Genomic DNA, 20,690 nt, shown 5'->3' on the forward strand with positions numbered 1-20,690 from the left:
CTACTCCTGCTCCTATTTTCTATGTTAACAGAATAGGCAGACAGGTGACGCTTCAATTTAATGTGAATAAGTGGCAGGTAAACGTGGAGAAACAAGGAATGTCAACGTACACTCAATAAAAAGAAGGTATTGTTTGTGGATGGACAGAGAGACCCAAAAAATCAAATCCATAATTCCCGAAAAATGAAAGTTCATGTAGATAATTCCATTAAATAATGTCAACAGTATTTTGGGTTTATAAGTAAGGATAAAGTACAAGAGTTAAAAAGTCATGATACATTTGTACAAAACCTTAGAGCAGTTAGCATGAGGTTTTGGTCACCCCTTAATAGAAAGCACCTTAAAGCCATAGATAGTATACAGCACAGATTCATAAGGATGATGATGGTAGAGAAGGAAAACCATAGTTACGAGGAAAACTTGAGATAATTGGACTATTTTAATGGAGCAGAGAAGGCAAAGAGGAGACTTAACGGGGCTTTTAAAATTATGAATGGTTTTAATAGAGTGAACAGGGAAAAGCTGTTTTGTCTGGTTGGGAGTCAGTGATGAGGAGTCATCAAATTTAAAGTGGTCAGTAAGAGAGTGAGAGAGGTTAAGAAAAGGACCTGCTTGGGACTCTCTGGGGTCCTGGGGCAGGCTATGCATTAAGCAGAGAAGTTTTCAAATATTTCTTGACACTGTTAGCTCCCCCCACCCCCTCCTCAACCAGGGAAGCTCTAGAGGCCTCAAAGTCTTCTGGCTGTTGCTTTCCAGAAAGGAAGGAAAAGAAAGAGACAAATGATGAAACCAGAAAGAGAGAGAGAGGGGGAGAGAGAGAAAAAGAGAGAGAGGGGTAAAGAGAGAGAGTCATAGACTCTGAGAGATACAGCACCTAAACAGGCCCTCCGGCCCACGCCGACCATCAACCACGCATTTATACTAATCCTACACCAATCCCATTTTCCCTCTCACATCCCCACCTTCCCTCAATTCTCCCAACACCTACCTACACTAGGGACAATTTTTTTTTTTTTTTTACAATGGCCAATTTTCCTATCAATCCACAAGTCTTTGACATGTGGGAGGAAACCGGAGCACCCGGAGGAAACCTACGCGGTCACAGGGAGAACTTGCAAACTCCACACAGGCAGTGTGGAGAGAGAGAGAAAAAAAGTTTTTAAAAATGGCTGGTGCAGAGGTCTGCCTCAGGACCCCCATGGACTGGATACAAAAGTGTTCAAAATTTTCTTGACACGTCTCTTCCCGAGACGATCTCAAGACTTTAGGATCTTCGGGCCTACAACTGCACTCAAGTTTCCTCCACGATTTTTAGGGGCACAGCCAAGGCAAGCCTATGGGGCAGGAAAATCACAGACAGCTCCTTCGTCACAGGAGCAGCACACTTCAGATATGCTAACTGAGTCAGGCACCCATTGAAGAAAACATATCTCTTAATCAATCATACCAGTGTAACTCTTCTCATCAACTGCCCTTTTATCTCACCTTACAAGTTTGTCCACAAATTCAAGAACCTCTATCCGCAGTACCTCAAACCTGCTTAGTTTCTTGGATCTTCTCGATTTCTTCATTTCCATCAAAGTCTATGAAATTCAGAATAATACAATAACTTTCAACAACTACTCATTGGTATAACTGTTGCTTACCCCTTGGGTGTTGACTGGGTATGGTGCCTTGGTCCCAATTAGCTAATATTATGGGGAACGGTTTTATAAATATAAACATGCTCTTGTTACAATTGGCTTGTAAGCCTTGTACTGTATTGACCTTTTCCTCAGATAGAGAAACCAATTCGACGTGTGCAATGACACAATTTCACCTAATGTGGGATGGAATAATAGATGACTAGAAGGGCAATAACTTAAAGTGGTTGAGACGACCCTACAATAAGAAGTCGATCTGCAGGTCATTGGAACTGCTTAACTTTACTGCTGCCTTGGAACTCCCTGACAGGCACTAAATATGATTAAATGTCCTTTAAACAAGACTTGCACTTTCAGTACATTTTTGCACAGTTGCACATTTCAAACACACAATACTACGACTGAACTGAAATTATTAAAACAACAGCATTTTGGGAACCTGAAATTATGTGGCATTATATGGCTAACTGTTACAATAGTAACAGCCCACTTTGCCCACCTGCTGTCCACTGGTAGCAGATTATCAGAATATATATTTTAAGTCACAGATTTAAAAAATGCCTTAGGATTCTTTAAATTTACTAAATTCAGGTTTATAATACTACACATTCACGCAAAGGTGTACATTCCACTGAAATGTTTGCAATTTGGAGTTGAAGACTATTCACCATTGTTTTCAATTACTAGGTGCAGATCAAATACAGAGCTACGTAATTGCCCAATTACTGAAAATTAAAAAAACATGGTGCTGTATGATTTTTTCCCCCTGTATTCAGCAGGTGCAAATCTTATGGCTAGAATTAAAGGAACAGGAAAGAATGCAAAACATTAGCAGAAGTATTTATAGTCTTGACTTGATAGAGTTACTATGGATGTGCAGATCAGAGAGGCCTGCAAGGGGAAAAGTGTGGTAACAATGGTGCATCTTGGGACATATGGCAGTACAAGTAGAAAACAAAATTGATTTATTGAATGCATTCAAGAGCATTTCCTAAAACATGGGGCAGATATTGGTCCTCATGTGGCCGATTTCCAGTTGGATGCCTGAAAAACATCCGGTGCTGCACTGGTCGTGGACGCATTACAGGCATCCAAGGTGGCTGCCTAAAACAGAGGTTAGGTCTCTTCCACATGTTAATGAGAAGCTCATTAGGACCTCTCTGATAGAGCTGCTCTGAGCAGAGCAGGCACTCAGCTTAGCAAGTGGCTGTCACCAAAATGAGCAGCTGGTTTAAAAAATTTGATGTGGAGCCAGGAGGAGCAAGAGTGTTTCTCCCAGATACGCAGCATTCCCAATGGCTGCTGCCAGCCTGCGATCAACTTCCCACCCACTCTGTCCCTCTCTTCCCCAGGGATCACTGCCGGCAAGGCAACATTGACAGATGTGTGCAAACAAAACAAAAAAAAAAATCATTATAACTTAGCTACAAAAATTGTTCAAGTGAGGATTTCAACTAAATATGCAGTGCCAGTTTGATTTCCTTTTAAAAAAAACCCAGCAGAAACAACCTGGAAATGGAAGATGGCAACATTACAGAAAAATGAGCAAAACGTTAATTGAAAATTGAAGAACCTTTTGGAGTTGATAAAGGTCAGTCTTCTTTTGTAGTGATTTCCGTGGTGACGTCTTGTGATCTTCATCTTCTTTGACTTCTACTCCAGGAGCTACGTCTAGACACAAATGAGAAAAGGTTATTGCAGGATACAGCTAGATAATTTCTTCCAAAGAGCACTTGTTGAGACAATGCCTTTGAGACAAAAGAAAATAAAACTTGAATGAGACAAAAAAATTCCCTAGTGATGGTGTTAATTTAATGCCATTCACAATGTCAATCTGTTGCTTACCTAGTGTTGAACATTCTCATTAGAAACACTTTGCAAGAACACAAGAAATAGGAGCAGTAGAAGACTATATGGCCCATTGAGCCTGCTCCCCCATTCAAAATGATCATGGCTGATCTTAGGATTCAACTCCACTTTCCTGCCAGCTCGCCATATCCCTTGATTCCCCGAGAGACCAAAAATCTATCTATCCCAGCCTTAAATGTATTCAATGATGGAGCATCCACAACCCTCTGGGGTAGAGAATTCCAAAGATTCACAACCCTTTGAGTGAAATAATTTCTCTTCAAATCAGTCCTAAATGATTGGCCCTTTATCCTGAGACTGTGCCCCAGTGTTTTAGATTCCCCGACCAGTGGAAATAATCTCCGAGTGTCTACTCTATCCAGCCCCTATAGAATCTTATATGTTTCAATGAGATCACTTCTCATTCTTCTAAACTCCAGAGAATACCGACCCAATTTACTTAGCCACTCATCATTGGACAACCTCCTCATCCCAGGGACCAATCTAGTGAACCTTCACTGCACCGCCTCCAATGCAAGTATATCCATTCTTAAATGTGGAACCCAATACTGCACACAGTATTTCAGATGTGGTCTCACCAAAATCCTATACAATTGTAGCAGTATTTCTTTATTCCTGTACTCCAAGCCCCTTGGTAAAGGCCAACATGCCATTTGCCTTATTAATTGCTTGTTGTACTTGCATGTTAACTTTGTGTTCCTTGTACAAGTGCACCCAAGTTTCTCTGAACATTGATACTTACAAGTTTCACAAATTTCAAAAAATATTCTGTTTTTCTACTCTTCCGACCAAAGTGCACAACTTCACACTTCCCTACATTATACTTCATCTGCCATCTTGTTGACCTCTCACTTAACCTGTCTATATCTCTTTGCAGTCTCTATGTCCTCCCCACAGCTTACCTGTCCACCTACCTACTTTTGTATCATTAACAAAATTAGATACATTACTCTGTCTCTTCGTCTAAGTCATTAATATAGATTGTAAAATGCTGAGGCCCCAAAACTGATCCTTGCGGCACTCCACTATTTACCGCCTGCCAACTTGAAAATGCCCGTTTAGCCCACTCATTACTTCCTGTCTGTTAACCAATTATCTATCCACGCTAATATATTACCCCCAACTCCATGAACCCTTATCCGAATAATAGATTCCAGCATTTTCCCAACGACTGATGTTGGGTTAACTGGCCTGCAGTTCCCGGTTTTCCCTCTCTCTCCTTTCTTGAAAAGCAGTGCAACATTTGCCAACTTCCAATCTGATGGGATCGTTCCCGAATATAAGCAATTTTGGAAAATCATAGCTAGTGCATCCACTATCTCTGCAGCTATCTCTTTTAGAACCCTAGGGTGTAGGCCATCAGGTCCTAGCGATTTGTCAGATTTTAGTCCCTTAGGTTTCTCTAATACTTTTTCTCAGCTGATATGAATTTCATCACTTATTTTAGGCCCTAGGTTACTGTCTGTTTCTGGTATGGAACTTGTGTCTTCTACTGTGAAGGCAGACATAAAATATTTGTTCAATGCCTCTGCCATTTCCTCACTCCCCACGATGATTTCTCCTGTCCCTGCCTCTAAAGGACCAACATCTACTTTAGCTACTCTCTTCCTTTTTAGGTACTTATAAAAGCTCTTACAATCTGTTTTTATATTGCTGGCTAGTTTACTCCAATATTCTATTTTTTCCCTTTTTATCAACTTTTTGGCGGCCCTTTGCTGGTTTCTAAATCTCTCCCAATCCCAAGCCCTTAATTGGTCTGAGTCGGGACTGCCACCTCTTTGAGGCAGGAAGTCCCGCCTAATGGAGCTGCCAGGAGCAGTGGCCACTGCTGGGACTGCAACTCAGCTTCAAGAAGAAGGTCAGCCTCGGGAAAAGGTAAGTTTTTGGGGCCTCGCTGGGGGTGATTAGTCAGGACCCAGCAAGGCGGGTAGTTGATTGGGGGATGGGGGGGGGGGGTGAGAGGGCCTGTTGGGCGTTGGGGCTGGTTGGGGCATCAGGGGCAGCCCTTTGTCAGACACAGGGTGCCTGATTCCCCCCCCTTTCCCCCAGGCCGCCTACTTTTTACAGGTGACCTTTCTCAGGCCTGGGCCGCCCGCCTGCCAACAGTAAAATCCCCGTGGCAGTGGGCAGAGGCCCTTAAGTGGCAGCAGCCACCCCGCGTAAAATGGCAGTCAAGGCGGGAGTGGGTCGGGAAGGACTCCCCGAGCCTCCCACTCCATTTTACGCCTCCTCCCCCATCCCGCTCTTTGTGGGGGGGGGGGGGGGGTGCGTAAAATTCCGGCTATCATGTAGCTCTGTCTGATAAGGAGCAAAGCTTCCTGAATTGTAATCATGACCAATTAGCAGGCACTTTTTTTTTACCAAAATGCCTGGCTAGTTTCTTACAGATGAAACTCTGCTGCCTGCTGGAAAACTCTCATCACTGGCTAAACAACTGTATTTAACAGATATGAAATAAACTGGCCCAGCTGGCAAAACAGTCTGAGAATACCCTTTCAACTCTGAAACCAAGGTCAAAACGCAGTACTTTACAGACCGACAGTCAAAGGTCTATTTCTCTGTAGTCTTTGTACCAGCTATATGGGTTATACATGAAAAGAGTTTAGGATGTAAGTTGGTACAGGTCCATAAAATGTTCATAATTCATACAAAACTGGCAACCTCACTCAAAGGCCATGGAGAGAAATTGTGGAAGAAGTGAAAAAATTCACATTGTCGCTATTAATTTTACTTTACTTCTGGCCTGCGTCTTATCTCATCCGAGATTACTCAACTTAGAGTGCCAAATGTGTTCCACTTCTCCAGCACTGACATTCCTCAGCATGATAAACAACGCAACTCGTGATAAATACGTTGTGACCATAACAATTAACTGGAACAAAAGATCTTGTATCCATTTCCATATTCATTGCAGCAAATGATGACCAGTTCCAAACTGACTGTGTACTCCACTCAGATGACAGTAACAGACGTTAAGCAGTGATTTAAAAACATTTTGCAAAAGAATGACCAGACACATGGCAGATGAAACTTAATGCTGAGGAGTGTGAAGTGATGCATTTTGGAAGGAAGAATGAGGACAGGCAATATAAACTAAATGGTACATTTTTAAAGGAGGTTCAGGAACAGAGAAACCTCAAGGTTTGGATATGGAAATCTTTGAAGATGGCCTGAAAAGTTGAGTAAGCCGTTAAAAAAGTGTATCCTTGACTTTATTAATAGAGGCATAGAGTAGAAAAGCAAGTAAGTTATGCTAAATCTTTATAAATCACAGGTTAGGCCTCAGCTAGAGTATTATGTCCAATTATGGGCATTACACTTTAGGAAGAATGTCAAGGCCTTGGAGTAGGTGCGGAGGAGATTTTAATTTATTAGAACTTTACCAGGAGTGAGGGACTTCAGTTATTGAGAGAGATTGGAGAAGGTGGGATTGTTCCCCTTAGAGTAGAGAAGGTTAAGATGAGATTTTATAGAGGTAACTGGTTTTGATAACATTAGATAGGGAGAAACAATTTCCACTAGCAAGAGGGTAGTAACCAGAGGACACAGATTTAAGATAATCGTCAAAAAATTCCAAGGAGTACTGAAGAGAGTTTTTTGTTTACTCAACGAGTTATGATGATCCGGAATGCATTACCTGAAATAGTAATGGAAGCAGGTTCAATAATAACTTTCAATAGGGAAGTGTATATATACTTGAAAAAGAAATTTGCAGGAATATCGGAAAGAGCGGGGGAGTCTGACTAGTCGGATATCTCTTTCAGAGTGCTAGTACAGGCACAATGAGCTGTATGGCCTCCTTGGATGATTCTAAAAATTGGAATTAATTTAGGGAAATAGTAGGGAATAAAGTGTTAAATATGTAAGAATTTGTCAGGTGACAAACATTGTATCGGCTGAATACATTGCTCAGCACTTACCATCCAGTTTCTGAAACTTTGTGAGGAATTCTTTTAGCTTTTGCATTCTGTCAGTGAGCACTTTCTGCTGCTTGTAAGACTTCAACACTTCTATGCACTTCTGAAGCAGACACACCAGTTCATCTTTTGCCATCATTCTGTGCCAGATAGAACAAAAAAAAACATCCTTTTAATCGCACCACAAATGCAACAAAAGTACTGACATGAGCATCCTTTCCCACCTAACATAAAAAACAGGGACAGGCCATTCAGCCCATTGAGTTTGCTTCATCATTCATTGAGATCATGGCTGATTTGACAGTATGCCACTGTGTTTTACCCATTTTACAGAATATACAGGAAGCTTAGTACCCCACATCTTAGAATGCTCCATTGTATAATTATTGCAATGGCAAAATGGAAACTACTGCATGCAGCAACTGATTAAACAAAGATTAGAAGTGAAAAGCCCATGCCACAGTGGTGCTGAACACCGGAAGGGAATAATCAGCCCAGGCAGTTGTCTCATGCCTCCTAGTGGTTCACCTCAGGGCTGAAGTGGTTGGAGCGTCACTGGACTGGCTCACTCACCCTGCACCCAACCGGAAAACAACAGAGAATTCCACCTCTTAAAACTTAAAAATGAAAGCCAAAGACACAACAGGAAGCAGCTCTGACTTGGTGTCTGTGTTTCAAGTACTTAAACTGCAGATGTAAAAAGATTAAAATAATGATTAATCTTACACACATCTTAAAACACATTTGGCAAACAGGCCATTCTCTTGAGGCAGTGAAACTTGAAGTCTCATAATGACATTCCTATTAAAAGCTATGCAACTTTATTGTGAATACTTGGAAACTATTAAAGCAGCGAGTCCTAGAGTCAGACATGAATCAAAGAGATGATTTGGAATTGCCTGTGTGAAAGAACTGAATTAACTTAACAAAGATGCTTTTAAGAAGCGAGATAAACACGAGGGAGAATGGAACAGAGGGTTTATGTGGATAGGGTTAGATGAGGTCGATATAGAGCTGTCGTGCCAAATGGCCTGTTTCTGTGCTGCGCATTCTATGGGCTGCATTTTACCAGCCCCTCGACACCGTGGGTCGTGGTGCGGAGGCCCCTAAAATGCTACCGGCAGTGGCCCGCCACAACCCATGACGCCGAGAAGGCCCTGCTGGATATTCGTGGCGGTGGTGTAGCCTCAGTGTGGCCCCTTCATTAAAATATTAAAATGAGGTTAATTAAAATGCAGATGAACTCACCTGCCGCCGGCCGTCCCACGCTGATTTTACGGCAACTGGCCGCAACGCGCACGCCTTCAGAACTCCGTACGGAATTCCGAGGCAAGACACTGGTGGGAGGAGGGAGGAGTCAAATTATCAGGGCGTTGGGGTGGAAGCAGGAGAAACAATAATCATTGGCCGTGGGGATGGTGGAAAGGGATTGAAAGGCTAATGTGGTGAGGTTGGGGGAGGAAAAGCTCGTGCTGAGACTAAAATACATTTCAATAAAAACATCACTGTGGGGGTTGGGAAAGGGCCTCCATGTTTTATTGGAACGGGCGGCACAGTGGCGCAGTGGTTAGCACCGCAGCCTCACAGCTCCAGCGACCCGGGTTCAATTCTGGGTACTACCTGTGTGGAGTTTGCAAGTTCTCCCTGTGTCTGCGTGGGTTTTCTCCCACAAGCCAAAGACTTGCAGGTTGATAGGTAAATTGGCCATTAGCAATTGCCCCTAGTATAGGTAGGTGGTAGGGAAATATAGGGACAGGTGGGGATGTGGTAGGAATATGGAATTAGTGTAGGATTAGTATAAATAGGTGGTTGATGGTCGGCACAGACTCGGTGGGCCGAAGGGCCTGTTTCAGTGCTGTATCTCTAAACTAAACTAAAGTGTTGTGACAGCACTTTAAACATTTAAATTTACCTGAAGGGCTTGAAGCCTTTTAAAAATGGCGCAGGCGCCTTTGTGGTGGCGCCGGACAGCGTTGCCGGGGACATGGTGCCACCGCGCCCCCCTTATTCATCAGGGATGGCCGCTCCGCACCCGCCATTTAAATGAGCCCCTGCATGTAATATCGTGGGGACTCTGCAGCGGCCGCCAACTACAAAGCATGCCGCCAAGATGTGTGGCACGCTAATAAAATTCAGCCCTCTGTAACACGAACAGCTAAACAGACATTACCGAGTACCATAGTCAACCAAAATAAATGAGAAGGCAATGTTGACAGTGTGGCAGGAGGTGCATGAAAGCAGTAACTGCAGTGCAACTACAGCTGCAAAACTTTGCATAACTGTGGCTCTTAATGAGCTGGTGAATCTAAAGTATCCAATCACTATCTATCATAATTACCCAAGTAGTTGGAAGGCAGAGCTGTACTCCTCAGTTTCCCATACATTCCTCTCCAAACATGTGATATGGAGTTCCCTGATCTGTGGAGAGTCATGGGTCATGTATAAATTGCATAGAGACATTCACTGGACAACTGAATAAAGAGTAAAACAAAAGTACTGTGAAAAACCAACACCGTCACAAGTAAATAATAAAGGTTTACACAATGTTTGTATGTAACACTTGTAGCCTAGAACAGGAAGTTGCTGCTTTCTCATGACTTCGCTGAGCATTCTGTCGTGGCCATAACTACAAATTACACATTATTCTTTTGGGAGAAATCGGATAGCCTGCTTCAGTCATAGGCCCTGGTTGCCTACTATACCCTGTACCAATATGGCAGGTGGCACAATTCTGGCATGGAATGTGCCCGCACAGCGCCCACTCAATGATTAGGTGCCCGCTTCACACCTGTAAAATGGGTGCGGCATCAATGAAATTCTAGGCCCATGTTTCACGACCAATCTCTCATTTCCCCCATAGTGACTGAAATGCCTATGTAATTGCTTTCTAGGGTATGTTTTCCTCTATGTGCAACAGTAAAGAAAAATTATAGTTTAGTAAAATAATTTTATATCCCCTCAATGTCCAAAATAAACATGTCACCAGCTCACTATTTGCACGAAGCTCCTGGACCAAAAAAACCTCCCAAACAAGACTACTTCATAGCAACCTGCATGCATTCAGGATAATGGTGCTCCCTTGGCTGCAAGAATGGTCTCCCCTAATAACTGTAGAGTTCATCCATTCCACAACTCTTGACAGATGGGCTGAATTTTTGAGCTCAAAAAAATGGCGGCTCGCCCCTCAATCAAGTGGAGGGGGTGGGTTGTCCGTCCCCAGCAATGGCATCAGCTACATGCGTACAGGTGCTGGTGCCATTTTTAAAGGGCAGCCAGCCCTACGGCTCAATTTAAATTTTTAAAGTAAGATCCCCCAAAATTAAATAAATACATTTTTTATTTCCCTTTTCCACCTGCCCAATAACAATTTGCACATACTGGAAGCTACATATATTAGTGCACAGGGCTCTGTTCTTTGCAGACAGAAAGAATATATACAAACATTGCGCCTGTTTCAGCTAAACAAAATAAGTGACAGCCATTCGCTGGTTCATTCCTCAGGGCAATGCCTTGACCAGAGTCAAGCTGCCCAGTTTAAATTTCAAACACAGCTTGGCAGTTAACCACCAGTCACCGTAAACTGGTGCATTCTTCATGGCAATGCCTCTACCAATCAGAGTTCACTTGCCAACCAGTGCTTTCTTCTCATACAGTATAAAGTTGTTGTTTTCCCTCATATTGGTATTCTTGCGGAACGTCCTGATGAGTGCAAGACGAAAAGCTTCGACAAGATGTCTCTTTTCAGCAATACTCAAGTTCTGTACCAGCAATCGCCTATTAATAACAAATACAATAAGTATTTGCCCTCCCTCCCCCAAAACACTTCCTTCTACATCTGACCTTCCACTGCCTCCCCCCCCCCCGCCCCACTCAAACTGCACAAGTTTAAGGTTCAACCCTTCCTACCATCCCCTACACCCATTAAGTTTATTTGACCCTCCCCACCAGTGTGGCACCGCTTTCCCCGGATGGGGATCTGAAGGCGCAGGAATGCCAGCCACCACACGGCATGCCCTCAAGAATGGAGGTAAGTGTATTTAACTTTATTAATTATATTGATTTGCGTATTTAAATTGTGGTCCCGTCGCCCAGTGGCGGGGGGCTGTCACGGAGCCTCGCCGCCGCCGGAGGATTGGGCCGGACCCTGGCGGTATCAAGTTCTGTGGCAGGCCCCATCTAGAGCCATCTTCAAGGGCGCACCCCCCACCCCGCCGCAGATCATGACATCGAAGGCTTGTTAAAATCCAGCCCGTGACTGTGTTCCTGACCACAATTCTGTTCATAAGCCACAAGTTTCTTAACTTTTTGTTTTTAAGTAATATACTGTCATGCTAGGCCCCCCCACCTGCCAAGAATGAGGCACATTAATTTTGTCATGAACATTGATTTTAAACTGTTACTGAAGTGAAGAAAGGACTTGTTAAACAATCAGCAGTGGCTGGAAAATATATTTGCATATTAACAGGTAGTGTTTGGAAGGACAATCATAGAAACGTAGTAAATAGGAGCTGGAGTAGGCCATCTGCACCGCCATTCGAAAAAGATCATGGCTAATCGTCTAATTCAGTACCCTGCTCCCACTTTTTCCCCATATCCCTTGATCCCTTTGGCATTAAGAAATATATCTACCTCCATCTTGAATATATTTAATGATTTGGACTCCACTGCCTTCTTGCAGTAGAGAATTCCACAGGTTCACCACCCTCTGAGTGAAGAAATTTCTCCTCATCTTGGTTCTAAATGGCATACCCCGCATCCTGAGACTGTGACCCCTGGTTCTGGACACTCCAGCCGTTGGGAACATCCTCCCTGCATCTAGCCTGTTTAGTCCTGTTAGAATTTTATAGGTTTCTATGAGATCCTCTCTTATTCTTCTAAATTCTAGTGAATATAGGCTTAGTTGACCCAATCCCTCCTCATACAAAGGAGCCATTCCCTGACACATTCAACCCACAATGGACTTTTGATCACCAGACATTGAAGGTGGGTGAGCTTGCATTCCAGGTTGACTGCTAAGGTGGCCGAATACACAAACGGACATGGTCAAATCAGCTAGTCACATGACTAACCTGCTGGGCAACCTGAGTTTTTTGAATTTGTACAAACAGTTTGGGCAGAAAGTCTGTTTGCTCCTGGACTGAGAAGATTTCTCTCCTGTCTGCTTCCATCTCCTTCTCACAAGCCTCTGAATCCACTGATCACACATGAACCCCAAGTGAGAAAAGTCTCCTATAGTGAACAAGGTTTAAGAATAATACTGGGCCCCAATGAAAAGCAAGATCTACCTACAATCAAGGACTCTACAGTGAGCTCGAAGAACCGTAACAACAACTCTTCAGATATTGCCTCAAACCTTATCACTTTATTTTTCTTTTGCTCTTTTCTGTCTCTATTTGCATGTGTCTATCGCGTATGCATGCTAGCGTGGGGGTGTCGTGTATGCGTTAACCAAATTAGAGTTTAAGTTTAAATTTAATAAATTTCAACTTTTCTTCTTTAAACCTAAGAAAACCTGTTTGTGCTGGTTTCTTTACCTTACAATTGGAAAGTGGTGAACAAGGATTCACCAAGGGGGAGCTAAAAACACGGTGTGTTTAAAATTAACCCATGTTACGGTAAGACCAGGTAAAGGCTGAAAGGGACCCTTAGAAACCTTTCTCACCTGGTCGTAACATTACACATAAAAACTTTACACAAACATGAGATTGAATAATGTAGAGAAGTTTGTCGCATTTGATGCTTACTCCACAAGTAATGGAGACCCAGATAAAACATATGCATGACTGTTACAAGTTACAGGTTTTCCTTTACACAGGGAATAAACGTCATATTCAAGAACATGTTATGCCAAACCCACCATTTACTCTTTCGCTTATTAATTGTTTTATAACAATTAACATGTTCGATAAATCATTACTGACCCTCTGAATATTGAATAAGCAATGCACACTGAAGTAGTGCTGTGCAGACAAGTTTTACAAAGTTAAATATCTGAAACCTATGCTGCTCAGTGACTCACCTGGTGAGTGCAATGCATCCCTTGAAAATAGATAGCAGTTCTGATTGCATTTTTTTTCCTTTAGTGGGTGCAAATATTCACATTTGCCTGACTGAAAGTTAATATCAATCAGCAGTTGATTTTAGACACCCCCTCCTTCCTCTCAATTGCCAAAATTTGATAAGCTGATGAAAAAAAATTCAGTCTGATATGATCAATTATAGATTGCAAAGGTTCTTTGTCACCTTATGCTTACAGTATCATTGAAACAGCACAGATGGTTTCCTATAGTAGCTCATGTGTATGAGAGGAGCAGCATAATAAGGTAAGTACTTGTATATCTTTTCATTTTAATATAAATGACTGATGATAGTTCACACAACCAGCTTTCCATAATCCTGAACATAACACTTAAAAAGGTGTTGTAATCTTTAAAAGAGCAAGAGATAAGAAATATTGAGTTGTGTTTTACAGGTACTATATAAGGGAGCACCCACCTGTTTACCCAAAGGATATTTTGGAAGAGATGATATGAAAACATGCAGACATTTCAGAACTAGGAAGTAATTCTTGTGGTAAACGTGAAGGCCTGTCAGCAGCTTCTGTACATCATCCTGCATCATTTGAAGGAATATAAAGGAAGCAGCTTTTACTACTTTATCTTGGATTAACATACATCAATGAACTGAAAATTCTCAGATACTCAGCATACATTTTTGTGTACCCTTAAAGCATCATTAGGTCTTCATCATTTGGATATATGCAATGATATTACTAGGACCAAAATCCATTGTTCTTGCCAGTTTTCATGATGGCTGGTTTGTACAACTTTTGTAGATCAGGAAAAAAGTTTATTACCTTCAATTTATTGCATTTTTAAAAAATGGCAGTTTATTATCTTCAATAAATACAATGACTGGTCAGTCATTAAAGGTAAACAACAGATAAGGCTTTAAATTGTGCCCACAAACAGAACTGTAGCAATTTACAGTACATAATAAGATGGTCAATCCATCACATCTGCGCCCATCTCTGCCAGAGCAATCCAAAATTAATCCCACTGCCCTGCTCCCTCTTGCAAAGATACCTTACATTTTAAAGGTATCTTCCTCCATTTATCCAAAGTTTCCATGAAATAATCAATGATCTATGCGTTAAGAGAGTGCTTCTATTTTCTGTAAAATATGTTTTTAAGGACTTATAGTTGAATTATGGACATGATTCATCTGGAGACTTTAAGTGATGCTGAACTTTGTGTGCTTTTTTTTTTAAAAAGAGGTCAACAGAAGGTTTTTAGACTGAGCTTGTAAACAAGCCCTTACTGGAAGGCACCGGTTTTCAGATAAAATATCAGCAGGAAGCTTGTTGTTTTGATTTGGAGAAGATGTTTACAGAGAAGTAACAGGTCAAGATTTATAGAGGTCAGGAGGCTTGACTTCTGGAATGTTTTTGGTTTCACTTTGAATTGTTACAAAAGACAGCTGTTTTCTGCCTGCCAAGAAAACCCAGCTCATCTCTTTTTCTCTTGGAAAGAAACCCTGCGTATCCTGTGTGTCAGTCTCCTATTTCCTGCTGTATTTGAAGAAACCCTGTGTATCAAATGTGTGAGAATGGAAACCCCTGTTGCCGCGTTTCTGCTGTAAAGCCTGTCTGAAGCCTCTGTAGCTGCATTTCTTGGAAAGCCTACCCAAACTGATCTTCAACATTGCCTGGAAATAACTGTTCTAGGAAGATTCCAGTAACAGTTGCCTATACGCAATTGGGACGCCAAACTAAAACAACGGACATCTTTCCATATCTTCTCTTTTTTTCCAAGAATGAGCAAATATTCAGCCTAAGTGTTTATTTTGTCTGTTTATTTTTGTAAGCGTTCTAAAACAAAAATCCCTTTATTTTTTCTGGTCAACCAGTGTGTATGTATGAGTGTATGTGAGGGGCTAAGGTAAAAAAGGAGCTTTTATATTTCAATCTGTGTGTTTATGCATTACTTCATTACTGGTTAAGAATTGTTTTATAATGGTTGGTGTGTTTTATTCTTGGATAAAAAAATAGAGACTATGATTGACTGTAACGGTAAGTGGGAAAATTTCAATATATGTTGTGACCTGTGGAGAAGTGGGACTAGAATATCTGTTACAACAACTCTCTGTGGCAAGGCTTTCCATGCTCCAGTAACCCTGTGTAAAGAAATTTCTCCTAACCGCTTTCTCTCTTCCTTAATGACAATTTTAAATTGATTACTCCTCATCGCTGACTCTCAGCCAGAGAACCATAGAAAATAGTCTTTTTCCCTATTCATTTTACCAAATTCCTTTATAATCTTAAAAACCTCTCAATGAATCTCCTTTTACCTTCTCTTCTGCAATGAAAGTAGTCCTGGCATTTATTTTTTAATTTAGAGATACAGCACTGAAACAGGCCCTTCGGCCCACTGAGTCTGTGCCGACCAACAACCACCCATTTATACTAACCCTACAGCAATCCCATATTCCCTACCACCTATCTACACTAGGGGCAATTTACAATGGCCAACTTACCCATCACCTGCAAGTCTTGGCTGTGGGAGGAAACCGGAGCATCCGGCGAAAACCCATGAGGTCACAGGGAGAACTTGCAAACTCCGCACAGGCAGTACCCAGAATCTAACCCGGGTCTCTGGAGCTGTGAGGCTGCGGTGCTAACCACTGCGCCGCCCCTATCTCAAGTGTCTCTTCATAACAATAGTTTCTCATCTTTGGCATCATCCTGGTGAATCTAAGTTGAATGTTCTCTATGTCTATTGTGGTTTGACCATATTTAGCATAAACTCATCATTATTTCTTTACTCGTGTACTCCTTTCAAGTAAATCCTTCTGCTTTGCAGAATCAACACCCAGATCAACAATCTTCTGAAAGATAACAGACTTCTCGATTGTGTTGGCTTGAGGAGGCAGAAGTTGTTTCAACAGAAACTTGCATTTATAACAGCACCTTTTTATTGTACAAATATCCCAAGGTGCAGTACACGGTGCAGAGTGGGAGTGCAGAAGAAATAGCTGAGAAGTAATTGAGTGAAATTTTAATGAATTATGTGAGGGGTAGAAGAGATGAGTGAAAGACTGGTTGGTAAAATGGGTTTTGATAAGGCTGTTAAAGGTACAGAGAGTTGAAAAGTGCAGGGATATTGGGAAGGAATTCCAGAGGGTAAGTCTTAAGCAGCCAAAGGCTCTACTAGGAAAGCAGGCGCAAATGCATATAAAGCCAGAGCACGAGGATCAAAGGTTGCGGGAAGATGTGCAAGACTGAAGGAGGATGCAGAGATCAGGTAGGAATGAAGAGATTTGGAGGTGACAAAGATTTTAAATTTAATGCTTTTTTTCCAAATTCATCCATGGGATGTGGGCATCACTGGCCAGGCCAGCATTTATTGCACATCACTAATTGCCCTTGAGAAGGTGCCAGTGAGCTGCCTTCTTGAATTGCTGCAGTCCTTGGGGTTTCAGTACACCCACAGTGCTGTTAGGAAGGGAGTTCCAGGATTTTGACCCAGCGACAGTGAAGGAACGATGATATAGTTCGAAGTCAAGAAGGTTGTGGCTTGGAGGGAAATTTGCAGGTGGTGGTGTTCCCATGCATCTGCTATGTGGTAGAAGACATGAGTTTGGAAGATGCCGTCAAAAGAGACTTGGCGAGTTGCTGCAGTGCATCTTATAGATGGTACACACTGCTGCTACTGTGTGTCGGTGGTAAAGGGAGTGCCGAACAATCGGGCTGCTTTGTCCTGGATGGTGTCCTGGAGTGTTGTTGGAGCTGCACCTATCCAGGCAAGTGGAGAGTATTCCATCACACTCCTGACTTGTGCCTTGTAGATGGTGGATAGGCATTGGGGAGTCAACCGCAGAATTCCCAGCCTCTGACCTGCTCTTGTAGCCACAGTATTTATGTGGCTGGTCCAGTTCAGTTTCTGGTCAATGGTGACCCCTAGGGGGTTGATAGTGGGGAATTCAGCTATGGTAATGGCATTGAACATCAAGAGGAGATCGTTAGATTCTCTCATGTTGGAGATGATCATTGCCTGTACTTGTGTGGCATGAATATTACTTGCCACTTATCAGTCCAAGCCTGGATGTTGTCCAGGTCTTGCTGCATCTGGACACGGACTGCTTTGGTATCTGAGGATTTGCGAATGGTACTCGACTTTGTGCAACATCAGCAAACATCCCCATTTCTGACCTTATGATGGAAGTTTTCCCCGATTCCTATTGATTCCAGTTTTGCTAGGGCTCCTTAATGTCATACTCAGTCAAATGCTGCCTTGATGTCAAGAGCAGTCATTCTCACCTCAGCTCTGGAGTTCAGCTCTTTTGTCCATGTTTGGACCAAGGCTGTAATGAGGTCAGGAGCTGAGTGGCCCTGGCAGAACTCAAACTGAGCGTCACTGAACAGGTTATTGCTGAGCAAGTGCCGCTTGATAGCACTGTTGATGATCCCTTCCATCACTTTGCTGATGATCGAGAGTAGACTGATATGTGGCCAATTATCGCCCTTGGATTTGTCTTGTTTTTTGTTTACACGACATACTTGGGCAATTTATCACCTTCCCAGGTAGATGCCAGTGTTGTAGCTGGCATTGGATGATAAGAAGCCAGTGTAGATAAGCAAGGATGAGTAGGATAGGCAAATGGGCCTCATAACATATTTGGAATACACAGTAACCAAATTACCTTTAAACATTGATCATTAGTCAAAAGTCCAACCTGCTTCTCTGCATCCTGATGTTCAACGTATCTAAAATTGAAAAGCATACACAGATTAGTTCTACTGGTTGAGCATTAACGATAACAGGGCTAACACATTGGATTTATAAGTGGCAGTGCTGCAAGACAATAGCATTGAATAAAACATATCTCTTCTGACTTTTAGACTCAACACATGGTCTATGTTTTTACCATAAATAAAGTACAACATATACCCATACAGTGCTCCTCTCAATTTTGGCTACGATTTAAATCATATCAGTGAAACACAAACAAACTGATTTTCTTTAGTCAGCCAGCAACCTCCAACTCTCTTTTCTTCTCCTGGAGGTGCTTCTTCTTTGGCCCAGTGTAAAATATTCTAGCACCCTCCCTGCACTCTCACAATGAGAGTCAGGGAGTTCCACTTTAAAGCAGGTTATTGCAGCCTCCAAGCGCTTAAACTGATATATGCTCACTAGAGAAGGTAGACTGCTTCTAGAATACATACACAACCGGGATACCCTCACCACCCGGTAGCATTCCAAAACTGAGAGAATAACAGCAGGAATGCTCTTGCCTTGTAAAGTATTACAGTGGTCTTTATCAGGCAGAAAAGGGGCCAAGAGGCATGGGAAGGTACACTGGAGAGAGAAGCAGAGAAATGAGGAGGGGCAAAAGCACATATTCAGAGGATATGTATTGTTACAAAATATTTAAGTGGGACAGAATGGCAGTATTTTTTTTTTTAAGAGATACAGCACTGAAACAGGCCCTTCGGCCCACCGAGTCTGTGCCGACCATCAACCACCCATTTATACTAATCCTACACTAATCCCATATTCCTACCGCATCCCCACCTGTCCCCCTGCGGGGGGTCATGGAGTATCATGACGAGGGTGGCGGGGGGAGGGCCCATCACCTCCCTGCCGCCAAGTGATCTTCCTGGGGCAGGATGGGCTGACGATGGCCTTCCTGCCCAGTTGTCAATTAAGGCCCTTAAGCCAATTAAGGGCCTCTTCCCACCACTGCTAGGATCTTACTAGCGCTGGGGGGGTGGGGGGTGCCTCCGCCGCATAGGGAGGAAGTCTTTCAACACAAGGCACCCTCTCTGCAGGCTTTGGGGTTGGGGGGGCGGGGGGAAAAAGAGTCCCCCATTGTGGGTAATTTATTGGCCCACAGAGGACCTCCACCAGGAACAACTTTATCTCCCCCCGCACTGGGACACCCCTCCCCCCACCCCCCCTTCTCCATGGACTACATGACCACCCTCCCAGTCCCCCCTCGCCGGGGCCTTCCTGTCTGGCCCCGGCGACCCTGCCTCACCTACCTCATCTAGCTTGATGATCAGCAATAGGTACCTACGTGTCCACTTGGGCGATAAAGTCAGCTCGTCCTGGTTCCTCAACAATGGATTGCCACAAGGCTCAGTCCTCGCACCGATGCTCTTCAATATCTACATGAGTGGTTTGCCGCCAATGAAATTATGCAAATCTGCATATGCTAATGACGTTGCCCTGGCAACGCAAACAGCCACCTCTACTGACATCAAGTCCACCTTCAACGGGGGCCTAAACCCCATAGAGGAATATTACCAGAAATGGAAGCTCAAGCCAAACCCCTCACTAAACAATAATCACTGCATTCCATCTTGATAACAGGAATGCCAAGCACACCCTGAAAGTGACCTTGTGTGGTAATACTATCCCATGTGACCCCATTCCAACCTATCTTGGACTGAAGCTGGTTCGCATACTAACCTTCCAGAACCACAAGAGGTGATCACCAAGATGAAGACAAGGATCAACCTGGTCCAGAAACTTGCAAGGACAAGCTGGGGAGCATCAGCACCAGTGATTTGGAAATCAGCGATGGCCTGTGTATACTTCGCAGCTGAGTACTGTGGAACGGTATGCACCAAAAGTAGCCGAACTCAACCTGTTGATGTCCAACTGAACACTGCAATGTGATGTATCACTGCAACTCTCAAATCAACCCCAGCAGCCCATGCTGTTACACACTGTTCCCCCTGCCATTCACCGCGATGCTGCAACCCTCCAGAAAGTCCAGCAAATCGAAGAAAGTTATCTTTGTCCCATCCACCAGGACCTCAACAATGTCATTCAACACCACTTGAAGACATGCAAGCCCTTTTGGATCCAATGGCTTAACCTTTGACAATGCAACTTAAACGGCGATGAAGCTTGGAAAGCTGAATACAGTTCTCAAGAAGCCACAAACAAACACTTTGTGAAAGACCTGAAGTAGATAATCCCTGACTTCGTTCTTCCACTAAGCTCACAGGAAACCCTAAACCGAATCTGCAAAAACAAGGCAGATATAGATACCTGATGCACAAATGGGAAACTATAAACTCTCCAGTGTGTGACTGTGGTAACCCAGAACAGACCATGGAACATAAAATGACTCAATGCCCAATTCACAAATATGAAGGAGGCATCACAGCGATACACTCCGCTACTGCTGACGCAATTACCGGACTTAACCACCCGAATGCCAAATTATAGTAGTTGTTCTACATCAGGCA

General features: G+C 43.0%; 1 protein-coding gene across 3 annotated transcripts in view; it reads right to left on the reverse strand.

Moving 5' to 3' along the window:
* Positions 1-20,690, reverse strand: part of orc3 (origin recognition complex, subunit 3) — a 107,045-nt gene that overhangs the window by 23,041 nt on the left and 63,314 nt on the right. For all 3 annotated transcript variants that reach the window (XM_068026613.1, XM_068026616.1, XM_068026623.1), the window contains exons 11-16: positions 18,131-18,194; positions 13,925-14,041; positions 9,768-9,847; positions 7,433-7,569; positions 3,217-3,314; positions 1,486-1,583 (exon numbers count right to left, since the gene is read on the reverse strand). In XM_068026613.1, coding sequence (XP_067882714.1) covers positions 1,486-1,583; positions 3,217-3,314; positions 7,433-7,569; positions 9,768-9,847; positions 13,925-14,041; positions 18,131-18,194 — 594 coding nt within the window. The remainder of the gene's footprint in view (positions 1-1,485; positions 1,584-3,216; positions 3,315-7,432; positions 7,570-9,767; positions 9,848-13,924; positions 14,042-18,130; positions 18,195-20,690) is intronic.

The sequence above is a fragment of the Heterodontus francisci genome, chromosome 3, assembly GCF_036365525.1.
Source record: "Heterodontus francisci isolate sHetFra1 chromosome 3, sHetFra1.hap1, whole genome shotgun sequence".
Lineage (NCBI taxonomy): Eukaryota > Metazoa > Chordata > Chondrichthyes > Heterodontiformes > Heterodontidae > Heterodontus > Heterodontus francisci.